Raw genomic sequence first — 14,985 nt, forward strand, 5'->3', positions numbered from 1 at the left:
AATACAAATCTAACAGGACTGAAAACCTTGAACATCCAAAAACGTACATTTGATATAAAAAACAAAAAAACAAAAACACGCACACAATGGAAAAAGAGGAGGAGACATGAAAAGCAACAATCCAGTTTTTTCTTTCTTTTCTGTTCAGATTTGGACATATTTTGGATGTTGATCTTTTTTTTTTTCCTGAGTCTGTAAGAGATTTTTGTTTTTCCTACCTCGCTAGCTGGTGCTGCAATATACTGTAGGTCCTTTGGATGAAAACAGGAAATATTTGGGACACTGTTCATGACAATAACCAATTATTGTAGGTACCTCAGTTTAGCAGAGTTGGAAATGCTACAATAGCAATATTAAATTGATGCGACACACTCAACGTGCAATCTCTAACCACGATTAGCAGTCTGTTTTTTCCTCTTTTTCTTTTTTGGTTTAATTTCTTACCTCATAGGCCGAAATATTCTTCCTGGAACCGAAAACAACATCTACTTCCCCGCACATTGTCTCTACATTCATGGGCCACCAGCGATGACAAACAGAAAAGAGCAAAGATGGAGTCCAGATTTCTGATGGAGACGGCAGACGATGCTGTTGTCATCAGCTGAATTTTCTTGTCTGTTAAACAACTATAAATCCATTCATTTTCCCACGCTGAAGAACAGAAAAACAGATATTCACTTGAAACACAAACACAGAACATAGGATTAACAGAGGAAAGTAAAAAAATAACACAAGACATGTTTGTGCTGAAATGGTTGAAACTGACACGGAAGGAAGGGAAACTGAGGCTCGACGGATCGTTTGTGAAGTCACTGTCCCTTCAAGCTCTTACTTAAAAGCAGAGGCTGGGTCAGATTTCCATCCTGCACATGGAAATGTCAACATGTCCCAGAAGTTAGGAGGAATCCCCCCTAAAATATACTTGAAAATAGAGATAAAAACTAAAATATCACATAAATCAAGAAAACAGATATGGGTGGAGGAAAGGTTTCTTCGGCGTATGAGTTTGACGGTTAGTCCCATCGTCAGTGTGGCAGCTCACGTGTGTGTGTGTGTGTTAACATCCACTGTCCGCACTCTGGGCTTAGTGGTTTCATACAAAAAGAAAACGTGTGAAACGTTGCCCGGCAGGCAGTCTGCTGGTAGGTTCAGATGGCTGAAGTCAAGCGTACAGTTGGATGGTTGAGTTGGTGGGGTTTCTGTTTTTTATGTTTGTTTGTTTGTTTGTTTGTTTACATCGGTTTTAGCCCCCTGCTCGGTTACAGCAGCAGTCCTACGGCTCAGTCATGTGCTCTCTCATGGGGTCACCATGTTTGGAGAGTTGGTTGGGGGAGGTGGCCTGTGACGGATGGGTACCGGGGGGCAGGGTGTGGGCAATGGGCACTCCCCCTGGCACCAACCCCTCCATCGGCCCGGGAATCCCACCGGGGGCGACACCCACCACACCAGGAGGGAATCTGGAGGAGGAAAGGCGATGATCAACAGACGTGCGTGATAGAGCACGAAACGGTTTCACTTAATTTAACCTTTTTTAAAAATTTTTGCAAAACAGCAAACCCTGGAAAAAGCCTGCTGCTGCTCAGTGGCTCATCATTCATTAATTACAATTTTTTTCTTCACCAAGAAACTGAACAAATATTTGCTGCTCCTGATCAAGTGTGATTTTAGACGAACAGCTAATAAAGAAAAAGCAAATCAACACATGGAATCTGACAAATTGTGTAATAAAAAATATATATACTTAAATATATTTATTAATGTAATCTTGGGGGTACAAATAAACATGACTGAGAGTCAAAACATCTTAGTTTTAGTGAAATCATTAAAAAAAATTATGCAAGGAGCACTGCAGCACTGAGGCAATACATGAGAATGTCAGGGGTCCTAATCTGGTGTAAGGGGAAGATTTTAATGGGTCATTCACCCAAATTTAGGAAAACAAAAAATATTTCTCACTTTGCCTATTAGGGTGTTTAGCCATAGAGTTGTGGATTTATTTAATCAGGTTTTTAAAATAATGAGATTTCTGATACAAAGGAGGCCGATAGAACTTTGTTTGTTTCATTAAGAATATACATTAAAACAATCAATTAGCATTTTCTTAATTTTTTGTCATAAATAGAGAAATAGTTTCCCTAGGAAGTGAGAAAATACATTTCTTTTTTAAAATTTGGGTGAACCAAACTTTTATCACAGGGAGCTGAAACGGAAAAAGTGTGTCTGGAGAGGACTCTTATGGAGTGGTCCAGGAATGAGTCCTAAAATCTGGAAATGAGTTAGCATTTTAGCACTCCTGGTCCCCTTGTCTCAAAGTCAATGGTTGTTTTGAAAAGGATAATGGTTAGATGCCTGAAATAAGGTCTGTGATTAACACAAGCTTTAAGAGACTTTCCCGATTCGTTCTATGACATAAAACACATCAGTAAATACCCCACTTTCAACTTTGAAACCTTTACATGTTTTCCAAAAATGGTTGCCAAAATAATTGCTCAGTGACACTACAGAATGTCATCATTGCAGATCACGGCTTCACGGCCTTGTTTCTGGTGTTGACGCTGAAGTCATGTGGCCGTGGTGTGGTTCGTTTATAGCCTAACATTAGCTTTTTACTTCTGGCAATTGCATTTAGGTTTCAAAAATCATAATGGCGGTATTTACTTGTGATCATGTGTAGTTTCGTGGAAAAAATCCCATGGGTTTTTGTTGAGGGAACCAGGGCGATGCTAACTTCCAGGTTAGCCTACAGAAAAAAATCCCTACAGCAGTCTATTGCAAATAAAAGAACTGAGAACATCTCAGGTTTATTGCTCGGGGTTTTGCAAAAGTTTGAGAGCGTCAGTCACTTTGTATTTTTTCCCTGCAATTACATAACTGTGTCGTTTTCTTTTAGTTTCACTGAAAATACCCTACAACTAAAGCCTTCCTGCTCTCTGTCTTTAGTGGTCACTTTACTGTCACATGCAGTCATTGCAACATTTTGATTACACTTCTTGCTTATTTTACTCTTAATTATCGGGTGTGCCACATGTAGCTGTAAATGTGTGAAAACATCTTCAAACATGCCCAACATTTGAGTAAAGATGTGTGTGCTGTGTATTTGCTTCAGGGTGGTGGTGGTGGTGGTGTTGGGTGGTGGGGGGGTGGGGGAATTGATGAGATGTTGGGTAGAGTGGGTTCAGTTACAGGACATGTGAGTTCAGAGTGTGAAGCAGAGAAAGGGGCCACAGGTTTCAATGAGTTTTGGTATTTATTAATGATGTTATTGGTTTGCTCTGGCCTGTGGGCCAGCTGTGGTAAGCATTCATTTACCTGGTTGAGAATTAGGTATATAATTTGTCCTGCATTCCCCCCGTTGCTATGGCCTGTACCATGGTTTGGTTCATTCGGCTGTGTGAGAGAAGCAGTTCATTCTGGTTGAGACAATATAGAGACTGAGAAACGATGGATCAATTCATTTGGGCCAACTGCTATGTATAAATACGCTACAAAAACTAGGACCCAGCCCAATATATTCAGGAAAAGAAAGTCAGAATTGTGTCAAACATACTTAAGAACATCTCCCCTCCCCTGCGTGTTAAGCCTCATCTAACTGCAGATGTTGAGGTGACACAGGTGATCTCTGTGTGATGTGAGAAGCTCGCTGGGTTCATTCACAGAATTCCCCCTCCTACCTGTAGGCGGCACCATTGATCTCAGGGTGAACTTGAGGCTGCTGCTGCTGCTCCATCATTCCCCAGGGTGCCGAGGTAACAAAGAACTCTTTGTTGACGCAGTTTCGGAGGCTGTCAGGAATACGGCCTGTGTCAGGGCAAGATTGAACATTGGTGAGCTGAGAAACTGAAATATATGAGCTGGAATGCAATCAAAGATGTCTACGTACCAGTGATGGCTCTGCGGATTTCTGTGGCGGCGGCCTCTCTCATCTCCAGTGATGCCTGCTCGCTGTACCAGGCGGTGTGGGGTGTACAGATCAAGTTAGGGGCATCTTTCAGAGGACCTTGGGAAAAACTGTAGACAGTAGATAAGAGACGAAAAAGAGAAAAAAAAACGTGACACTGAGGTACAGATTTTTATCATTATTATAAACATTTATGCTTAGAGGTATTTTTCACTGTTTCATCTCGTCTTATCTGTGGTTTTATCTTAGTGTTTTAAATTAGCTTTTATTTCATGTTTTATTTTGTGTACAGCTGTCAGACTGAGGGTAACCAAACATAATTTGGTTGTACATCTACAATGACAAATAAAATCTTCAGACAGTCTGTTCCGTCGGGAGAGATAATAACATCTTCAGTTTCCCATCTATGCTCTTATTAAAGCCACCAGACTTGATAAAAACAGCAAATTTAGCACGCCGAACACAGGAGCTGCTGGTCTACTGCAGCTTTAATCAGTTAGTTAGTGTGTGTTATTGTGTGACTCTGTTGAGTGCGAACTTACCCTTTAAATGCCAAAGTCACACAATAACACAAACAAAATCACAGAGGCAGCAGTGGACCAGCAGCTTCTGTGTTCAGCAATGTTAAATCAATGTTTTCTCAACAGCATCTGGCTTCAAAAAAAGCATAATGGCCTAATTTCCCATCAGAAATATAGTATATTGATTATTTTAGGTGGGACTCGTTGAGGTGGCTAAAATATTTTTTGTCGTGTACCCCTCCACAGCAGTGCTTAGCTTCAGCGTTGGACTACAAACTACTTTTTCCAAACTGAGGAATGCTGACTAACATCACCTGTATGTAATATACAAGGTTTTAAGGTCTATTTGCACAAAACAAAACAACATAAATACAGCAACAACAACAACGACAAAAGGTGAGGTTAAAAAAGCCACTAGGGGCTTATAAGGAATTGCACCTCAATATGGATAATAAACAAATACAAAAGTCATGTTATCAAGAAAAGTAAACTAACAAGCAAACAAAGGGTAAAAAAAGCATACATTAATTATTATTGAAAAAAATAAAATAATAAATCTTGGCTGACTGCTTGACTTATTTATGGATAAGTTCCCCATACAACCCCACTTCAGAAGATCTAAACTATCCCTCTAAAAATGTATTGTTCTGGTACAATTTTAAGAAGATTCTTGTCATTAAAGCTACAGTCAAACCATTTTTAAACAGTGAGTTGAATTAAAGGTGTAATCATAAACACCTGAAAGGCTCAGACTCGTGGACGTCCAAGGCGGCTCCACGTATCCTTCCTTCTTTCAGGGCCTGAGCCAAAGCTTTCTCATCCACCAGACCTCCTCGTGCAGAGTTGACCAGGAAAGCACCTTGACGCATCTGCACACACACACACACACACACACACACACACACCACACACACACACACACACACACACACACACACACACACACACACACACACAACAGCATAGCATACATTTTCATCCTTCAGCAATAAGAATTTCAGTAATCAACACATGTGGCTTTGAGAGTGCACACCCAGAGTGGCTGTCATTGGCTCAATGCTGCGTGGGAAGACAACATGCAGTGGGAGACAACGCTTTTCAAATCAAGAATGACAACAAAACAAAAGGCTTTTCAGAGAAAGGAGACATTTAAATGACACTAATCCCCTCATCTTTACATAAGCTCTTTTTCACGGCAAATATGAAACTAGCATGTAAGTCATGATGCAGATGAACATATATTGTGTTTACTACTTGATTTTCTCTCAAAGCTGATAACACAATTAGAAAAAAACATCTGCAGTTTTGAAGCAGCCACCTGCTTAAGCAGCTTCTTTGAACCACTGAATTTGACACAACCTGCAGTTTATTGTATGTCCTCCAGGTGGCAGCAATGATCAGGAGAAGAATAACTCAAAAGTGTTTGCTGTATTTATTATATTAGGGGGGCTGATACCCAAAGTGGAAAAAAATAACCTATAAATTTGGGGGTTAAAGTGCATTCTGTAGTTAGCTTAGCTGCTGATTCATCAAGGATGGTTAACTTGCACGCCTGAGCTGGCAGCACACTTAGCTGGCAACAGTGACTTGGCTGCTTAGTTGCACTCCTCGGCTTGTTATTGACTGCTTTGTTGGCAGCTCACAATAGATGTGGTGTGCTACATAACATATGGACTTTAAACATACAGTAGGTTGGATTACTTTGGAGGAAAAAATGTAAACATTCGTTCTAACGGCTGAGAAAAGTTCCTGTTTACTGGTTTTCTTACGTGAGAATGTTAAATTACTGTGTTCTGCAATACTACTACTACTACTACAAACAATAATAGTAATAATCATCACCATAATCATAATCAGAGTTTACAAAGTGCTTTTACAAACAAAGCCAAGCAGAATATCCCAAAAGCAATATAACACAAGGAAGATAAGTAGTAAGGCCAAACAACAAGGAGATAAAATTAAGGTAAAATTAAAACAAGAAGGCAGAAGATGCAAAAAAAATAGCACAGAAAAGACAAATAATAATGAAAAATAAAAATAAATAAATAAATAAAATGAAACAAAATCATTTAAATTAAATTAAATTGAGGTGAAAAATTAGACAAAAGGAATTATGACAATATAATATATATGGCCCTAATCATGTAATATTTACATTTACATTTTTACCAAGACAAAAATGTCACAATTCATCCTTTTTTTTTCTTTACAAAAATATTAGATGGCTTGGCTCATTTTGGGAGAACATGCACAAGAACACACTCTGACTGACGCCTACACGAACTACACACACGCATGAACAAACAAACACAGCACACATGGCATGTTTGGGTCACACTGGCCTGCGCGTTATGAAACCATCAGCAAGAACAGACTGACTACAGGGAATCTTCCCAGCACATTATAGACAATAACACAAAAAATGGCCCATCCCCGTACACGCATTCCTCTTATCTTGGATCTGTAAAGAATCTCCAAACATACTTGTGTCTTTGTATGTGCTTGTTCCAAGCATCTTACCACTCACTAAAAGATTGTTTAAACAGCTTATAAATGGAAGTTGCCGACGAAGGAGCGCTGGAAGCCAAAGAATGCTAGTTACCAGCCAAGTCGCTGAGTTAAATCTGTGCTACCGATCTCTGGAAATCATTAGTCTACTGAGGAGAATGTGCAGCCTGCTCTGGAGGATAATGGGAACAAGCTTCAGCCAATCGAGGTTTATCAGTGTTTGATAAGTTGCAGCCTCTGCATGTCTCTAAAAACATGTTAGATGTGAAGTAGTAAAATCAGTTCCCTTTATCTTCCATCACTTCATATTACAAACTTACACAATTAATAAAGGCCTCCTACCTGTTTGATGGTGAAGTCATTGATGAGGTGGTGGTTGTGTTCGTTCAGGTTGCAGTGCAGGGAGACACAGTCGCTCTGGTAGAGCAGGTCTTGGAGGGTATAGACTCGCTGAACGCCCAGTGAGCGCTCCAAGCCATCTTGGAGGTAGGGGTCGTAGAAGATTACGTTGAAACCGAACGCCTTGGCCCGCATCGCCACCGCCTGGCCTGAGCGACCTAATGGAGGGAATGAGATTGGAAAAAAGCAAAGACTGAGAGAAGATTCAGATTCTAGTGGCTTACTTTTATTACTCAGTCTTTGGACAGTCCATCTAACCCCTAACAATTACTAAAAATGCATTTGTATATGAGTGCTGTATTAATTACATAATCTATTAGTCATTTCACAGAAAATCAGTCACAAGTAATGTAAATACTGATTCATCATTTAGTGAGCAAAAATGGCAAACTTTCACTCGTTCAAAACATTCAGCAGAATCAGAATATTTTTAATGTATCCAATACTTCAGTTTATGACCAAATATGGAAAAAAACCCTGTTTAACATCATGTGCATGACAGCTGGGAGCTTGTTAGTATGCTGATGTGCTCAAAGAATCAGCATGGATGTGTTCAGAATCACATACTGATTTAATGTCTACTACATACTCACAGACCATTACCATCACATGACTGTACATGAATGACGGCCATTCTGACCCAACCAGCAACTGTCACATATATCAAACATTGAAGTAAATTTCCAAAGAGGTGTTTTATGTATAAACTGGTGAATGTGGCTCAGGAAGAAGAGCAGGTGCTCCAATAATCGGAGGGTCAGTGTCAAAATATCCAGGATATGGAACCTAAAATTACTTTAAAAGGATGTACTATCGGTGTGTGAGAGTTTACATGGTAGCCTCAGCCACTAGTACAATAGTGTGAATGTGACATGTAGTGTAAAAGTGCTTTGAGCGGTCAAAGGACTAGATAGGCTCTATATGAGTGCAGTCCATTTACCATAAACTGGTCAGATCTTGGGAATCTAAACAGTCACTTTCTGAGCAGAAAAAATACCCTAACTTAAAAAAGTGATATACTGACACTGAGCTTTTAGCCTGGCTCAAATTTTCCATTGTTGCATAGACTGAAGAGATGAAATTCACTTTAGGGCAGTTAAGTTTGTCCACTAAGCTCATGTCTTATACTCTTGCTAATGAAGTATACATCCGCGTTTTTCCCACATGCAAAATCCATATACACACAGTGTGAACGCACTACACGCTTTTATGTCCTACTCGGCATTAATGGTTTGTTAGCTTGTATGTGATTTCAAACACAGCCCTTTCCTATGTCCACCTTCACAAAGCCTAGCATGTCTGCAGACTCAGTCTTTTTCACTGCATTTAACAGATTGACCTGTAAAAACTTAAAGACAGATAAGACCGCTATGAAAATATTCTTTAAGCCCTAATGAGTTCCACAAAAATGGCTGCACTGTGTTAAGCAACTGACAACCTGGAAACAGTAAAAAAGCAAAGCAAAAGTGTAATTAGCACAACTAATTGCTTTGCAAAAATGAAGCTACATTGAGGAACACTTTATCCAGCAATGTGAAAAAGACAAATAAAATAAGATAAAGTAAGATTTAAGATTAATGTGTCTCAAAAAAGCTGTTCTGGCTGCAGTCACATAGTTACTAAACACATACAGTTGCTGTCAACTTAAAGGAACTAAAAGAAAGAAGCTCACCAAATCCGATGAGACCAAGCGTCTCTCCTCGGATCCTGGCTGCCCCTGATGCCACCTCCCGGATCTGCTCCACGCTCTGGACCCGCGTGCCCTCCCGGAGAGCCTGGTACAGCCAGGTGTTTCGCCGGTACAGGTTGAGAATATGACAAAGTGTTGAGTCTGCTGTCTCTTCTACAGCCGCTGAGGGAATATTACACACTGCGATGCCTGAAAAAGGTCAGATAGGCAAGAAAAATGAAGAAACAAATAAAGCTAAAGAGACGATAACAACATAGATACTTCAAATGACATAAGTGCGTCACAGATTTAATAGTTATAGTTGGTATAATTACTGTAGCTGTTTTGAAAAGAGATTAATCTTTTCCTTTACAAAATAACTGGCAGGAAATTTATTTTCTTTATGACCCTCCACAAAAAAGCACTGTGTGTTAAACTGAACTGTGAAGGATAAGAGGATAATTTTAACTGCTAATTATGCCCATGAAAAGAACATTTCTCAAAAAAAAAACTGTGTCAGTACACTAAGATGTATTACCACAAACGACAATAATTAGGATATCACACTAAATCCTGCTCTCATACCAAACATATGCCGAAGGGGCCAAGTGGGAATCGGAGGGAGAGTTTCATATCAGTTGGAGCATCTGCTCTGCATATGCAAACAGCGCTATTACATATTCTGTTTACAGTACGCAATAACTCCAGCTACATATGTTATTTATGTTAAGTCAATACAGCTAGCAGAGTTTGGTTTGGCCCCCTTCCAAAAGTGCACTATCCTTAATAATGCATTATTTTTTTTATTTATTCTTGATTTTGTCTTATGCAGTAGTGAATGAATTAGCCTTATGTGCAGATATGATCCTTTCTTTTTCATTATTCTTAGCACATTTTTATCATCGGCTTCTGAACAACCTCACTTTTTATAACTGTCTTCCTCCCTGATTGTGTGCATCTGTCCCTCACCGAGATCCCCGGCAGCCTTGATGTCGATGTTGTCGTAGCCGCTGCCAATGCGGATGATGATGCGCAGCGCCTTGAACTTCTCCAAGTCCTCTCTGGTCAGGGTGATGGTGTGGTACATCATGGCCCCTACTGCCTCATTCAGCACCTGGGGGACATTAGAGAGGAGAAGGCATCATCATGGCTGTCTGATTACATCAGTATTCCCTCAGCGATCATAAGCTGGAAGTAAACTGGAAATCTGCATTCATATTATAATCACAATGAGTTCTTAATCAATATCATCCATGCATTAGAATTCAGATGGTTTTTCCACAACGTTATGTATGAGCTACTTTAATAAGAGCGCTTTCTCTTCCTCCCATTTCTCTGGACCTGAAGTTTATGTCTGCTTTTCTTCATCTAAATGCAAATTGATTGTTTATGTATGCCCTAAAACATGAGTGGTTGTCTGTGTGTTTATAATGAGTGCTTGCCAAAGCCGGTTTTTGTCACAATCCATTCATTCTGACCGTACGCAAACAAGGTTGAAGTGGATGCGGCCAGGATCATAAAGTAGACCGACAGCTGCTGAGGAACCCAGAAAGCATGAGCAAGTAGCTGCTGCAAGCCGTTAAATAACAGGTTTAAATTCCCAACCCGCTCAGTGAATTAACCTAACCCAGCCAGATTAGCATAGCCATGAATTACCATGCAACATTTTTTATTTATTTTTTTATTGGAGCTATCTGTAGTGAGAGCTGGATGCTAAATTCAAGGTTAAAGCTCTCCTCATGCATTAATCTCATTACTTTAGCGAAGCAGGCCCGGCAGCAGGCTTGGCTGGAGACGATGCTGGAAAATGATACAGAATCACAGTTGAACAGAAATACAAGCTGAGAGCAAGTTTACATGAAGTGGAAAGAGTGAGCAAATGGGTTTTGTGTTGCTTTAGTTAATTTAAGAACACTTCTGCAGTTTGTGCTGGCATGCAACAGTGCATGTGTATCTTTACATTGTTTTGCACAGGGCTAATACCTAAAGCAAGGGAACACGAAAGTTGTAAAGCACATGAAGCCCTTAACAATGGCCTTTATGTGCAATGACAATTTTACACTTGTGTAATGGAACAATTACACAGTTTTAACAAAATACTTGTGCAACATTGTGAGCTTTCCAGGTGTTAGTAGGCGTATTATTGGGCTTTTGAGTGAACCAGGCTAGCAGTTCCCCCCGTGGGTTCAGTCATTATGCTAAGTAAATGCTAGCTCTAGCTTCATATTAAGTATAAAAGAGTTATAGTTAGAGTATCATTCCATAGTCTTTATAAAAGAAGTAGACATAGTCTCCACATCTGACAAGTGAAGCCAATGCCAAGTGTCTTAAACCTGCATTCTTCCTAATGACCAGCAGGGGGCGACTCTGCTGGTTGCAAAAATAAGTTGGATCGTACAGAAGTATATGCGAAAAATGACCCTGCCTCTCGCTGTATTTATTACCTCAGGAAAGATTTTCTCAATGAGTTAATGGACATAGACTTTCAAAGTAACGGACATGGTCATCATGACATCACCTGTTGGTTTGAAACCTCTAGTTTTGAATTTTGGCCATTGCCATCTGTGATTTCTGGAGCCAAAAGTGACAACAAAAGTGACAACTCTTTTCTGTACCAGTCTGTGTACATTTTTATTTCTGCTATAAAACTGGGCATTTCAATAAGGGGTCTACAGAGATTGACTGACTTTTGGAGCCATCCTCAAGCAGTCGCTCAAAGAACTTCAGTTTTTTTCCGGACCCAATTGCTTAAATATAGCAAGATGTTTATTTTACCAGTTATGGTCCTATTTGGAGTAAATTAGACAATAAAGCAGGGGAAGCTTTAGGAATTTAGTGACTATCTAATTTTTGGTAAAACAAACAAATTATTCCATGAGGATTATGCCCAAACACTGCAACAAAGATGGACTAATTCAATACATTATTTGATCAATTTTACTTAACCATAACCACAATGTATATAACATGTTTTCCCTCCTCTTTGCTGGATGGAGGGACATGAGGAAAACAATGCAGACCTAAAAGTCCAGCACCATTATTTCATACATGATTATTTTTTTATAACTCATAATTTAAGATTATTCAAAACACAGAGCACAGTTTAGGTGCACACAACATAACCAAAAATCTCTTTTTCAATTCCAGCTGAGCCCCCCTCTCTCCCAACATTTTCAACCATCAAATAAAAGCTAAAAAACTCCCATTCATGTATGACAGATGTTGACATGCTCCATTTCTCTTGAAACATTCTTTTGTCCTGATTGATGTTTTCTGCATGAGCGAGATACACGCAATTTTCTCAATTACATCCTCGACTGTAGCTGAGATTTTACTTTGCACTTCAACTGCAGCACTTCATAAGACCAGTGGTTTCTGATACAGTGATGTGAAAGACACTTGAAAAACACACCACTTTTGATCTTTCTGAAAGTCTTCTGTGTCTTTCCAAGGACAGTGTTGTATTAGTTAATAAACCACAACTGTTTTGTAATACATTTCTTTTTAAGTGCACTCAACAGGGGTCCCAAAACACTTCTTGCAGGTCGCCACTGGCTTGTAGTTTGAGAACACAAGCATTACAGTTTACACTGATTCCTTGACTGACAGATTCCTTAATCACTGCATTTGCTCTCTCCCAGGCAGTGCATGCAAAAAGACAGCAGTGTGCTTTGGTTTGCTTGCTTGGTGTGCAAGTCTGTTTGTATACTTGTGTGTGAACAGTACTTCACTACTGAAATTTGCAGCGAGGTTGTTGGCGAGTGTGTAAGTGAGTGTGTGTGTGTGTGTGTGTGTGTGTGTGTGTGTAGAGTGCCCCATCTGTACCCTCTGCTGTGCAGTTATAGTTGTGGGAACGCTGCCAACATCTATTCTCCCAGATGGGTCCTCAGTATGTGTAATGTATTCACTAAGAGAGCATCGTACTGGACAGAGATTGCGTGCGTGTGTGTGTTTATATGTGTATGCGAAACAAGGAAGAAGTTATCCACAGAAAAATCAGGTATATAAATCATTAGGTTGGTATAAAAGTAAGACTGACAAGTACAAGGTAGCATTTTGACTGAAATTGACATAGCATTTAGTTGTACCCTTCCTCTTCCGTTTTTGAAATGTAAAGACAAAAACACTCCAGCTTGGATTGTAAAATTGCAACTGACTGGCTTCAGTGTTTAGGCAGTAAAATAAGACAAATGTTTCACCCACTCTGGCTCAGAACAATTATACTGCATTTCTATTACCAGCCTCCTCCTCCTCCTCCTTATTTAACAAGGCAGCACTTCAGCACCCAGTGGGATTAGAGTCAGTGATGAAACCATTATAGCTGAACTGGGAGAGTGGAACAAGCCAGTAGGCTGAAATATTATTAAAACATTACAGAGAAGGAGACGCAGGAGGAGGGTAAAGATGACCCTTCTAAACTCAACTGAAGGCAAATTACTCAAGAATTACATTAAAAGTTCATCCGACATCCATATCATGCCTGTTTCCTGCAGACACAACCACTACTGTTACAGCGAGCAACACAGATTGATGGTGTTGCTGCTACAGAATAAAACAATATGTGGTCTAACCTATTCCAAACACATACTGTAAATTAAGCTTATAAACAATGTCGCTCTTCCTGTTTGCGCATTTTCGCTGTGTGGCATTCAAAGACATCATAAATTTTAAAAAGCCAGATTATAAAAGTCTCCATAGGCAACATATAAACTATGTGATGGAGGAGTACATGATGAAGGAGAAACTACAAGAAACTGTTGCACATAATTCAAACTATAAACTTTTTTGAAACTGTTTTTTGTCTTATTTCTGTCTCTCTGCTTTAAATGTATTTATAATGAAATTTAAGGGTTGCTTATCTTATTTCAGTGCACTCAGTCTATGCAATTTCTTGATTTATGTCTTTATTTTTGAAATGTGCTATTTAGATAATAACTATCATGTGACCAAAGTTTTGTTCATAGGCTAAAAGTTTTGGAAAATACAACATAAAGACAGAAATTACAGCAATATATGACTGTTGGAATCCCAGGAAACATGAGATTATTATTAATAATAATTTTGCAAATATGTGAAGTTGCTTTTTATGACTTTGTCACTTGACAAATGATTTTGTTGCAGTTGAAACAGGGTCCCCTACCCTTCAGCATGTGACCAAAACTAAAAGAGATTTAAAGACCTGCATGTCTGAATAAATTAAATAAAGAACTGAATTTTTGTTCATGTGATGGATACTATGTACTTTTTTTATTTTGTACTTTTGTATTTGCAATCTTAAGAGACATCCTTTTCTTTGCTCCTGATGTGACTGTGCTGCATGGGGTGCAGCACTGACAATGACAACTCACATTTGTGGATCCACTATCCTTTAGATTTGAAATCCTGTTCAACCAGTTAACCAATAAGAATTGCTCAACCGTTGTAGGTTGACTGTGTGTGTGTGTGTGTGTTTGTGCCAGTTTGTCTTTGCTCTCTTTCACTCTGATGAAGACACAGTGGTGTTGAACTGTTAGTTTGTTTGTACTATAAAAGGCTGTAATTGATCGGTGTGCTCCAGCCCTTTCTTCTTCCTTGAAACATCACAGTTTTAATTCTTCTATTTTTTCTTTTTACATTTTTTTTATTGGCTGAGTCGTGAGACAGATTAAACCTGATTTCTACAAGCTCCAGATAGCTTTAAGCAAAGAAAAAAGGAAACAAAACTGACAGCAAATCAACAAGAACTAATTAAAGTTAATTACATATATAAACAAAGGCTGCTAAAACAAGCTCATAAATAAGGATCCTTCATGTCAAACAGTCGTGATTTAGACAAGGCTTTGAAGGCTGTTCTTGTTTGAATGTTTTATTTTTGTTTGATGGATTGATTTGATCGAGGTGTGTATGGTGAACACTGCAGCAGAAAGCTGGAATATTCATGTTTGATATTAGGTTTACACAGAGAAGGGGTAAGATTTAATTAGTATTTACTTCTTGCAGCTCGTTTTTTG

At 39.2% G+C, this 14,985-nt stretch overlaps 1 protein-coding gene across 1 annotated transcript in view; it reads right to left on the bottom strand.

Annotated features, from left to right (window-relative positions):
- Window positions 1-1,209: 1,209 nt before the first annotated feature.
- The window catches only part of LOC121954556 (trithorax group protein osa-like), a 39,760-nt gene continuing 25,984 nt past the window's right edge, over window positions 1,210-14,985 (bottom strand). Inside the window, exons 3-9 of the mRNA XM_042502136.1 lie at window positions 9,965-10,109; window positions 8,999-9,205; window positions 7,270-7,484; window positions 5,158-5,288; window positions 3,881-4,008; window positions 3,672-3,798; window positions 1,210-1,457 (exon numbers count right to left, since the gene is read on the bottom strand). Of these exons, the coding sequence (XP_042358070.1) occupies window positions 1,274-1,457; window positions 3,672-3,798; window positions 3,881-4,008; window positions 5,158-5,288; window positions 7,270-7,484; window positions 8,999-9,205; window positions 9,965-10,109 (1,137 nt within the window). The 3' untranslated portion in view covers window positions 1,210-1,273. The remainder of the gene's footprint in view (window positions 1,458-3,671; window positions 3,799-3,880; window positions 4,009-5,157; window positions 5,289-7,269; window positions 7,485-8,998; window positions 9,206-9,964; window positions 10,110-14,985) is intronic.

Source organism: Plectropomus leopardus, chromosome 15 (genome assembly GCF_008729295.1).
Source record: "Plectropomus leopardus isolate mb chromosome 15, YSFRI_Pleo_2.0, whole genome shotgun sequence".
NCBI lineage: Eukaryota > Metazoa > Chordata > Actinopteri > Perciformes > Serranidae > Plectropomus > Plectropomus leopardus.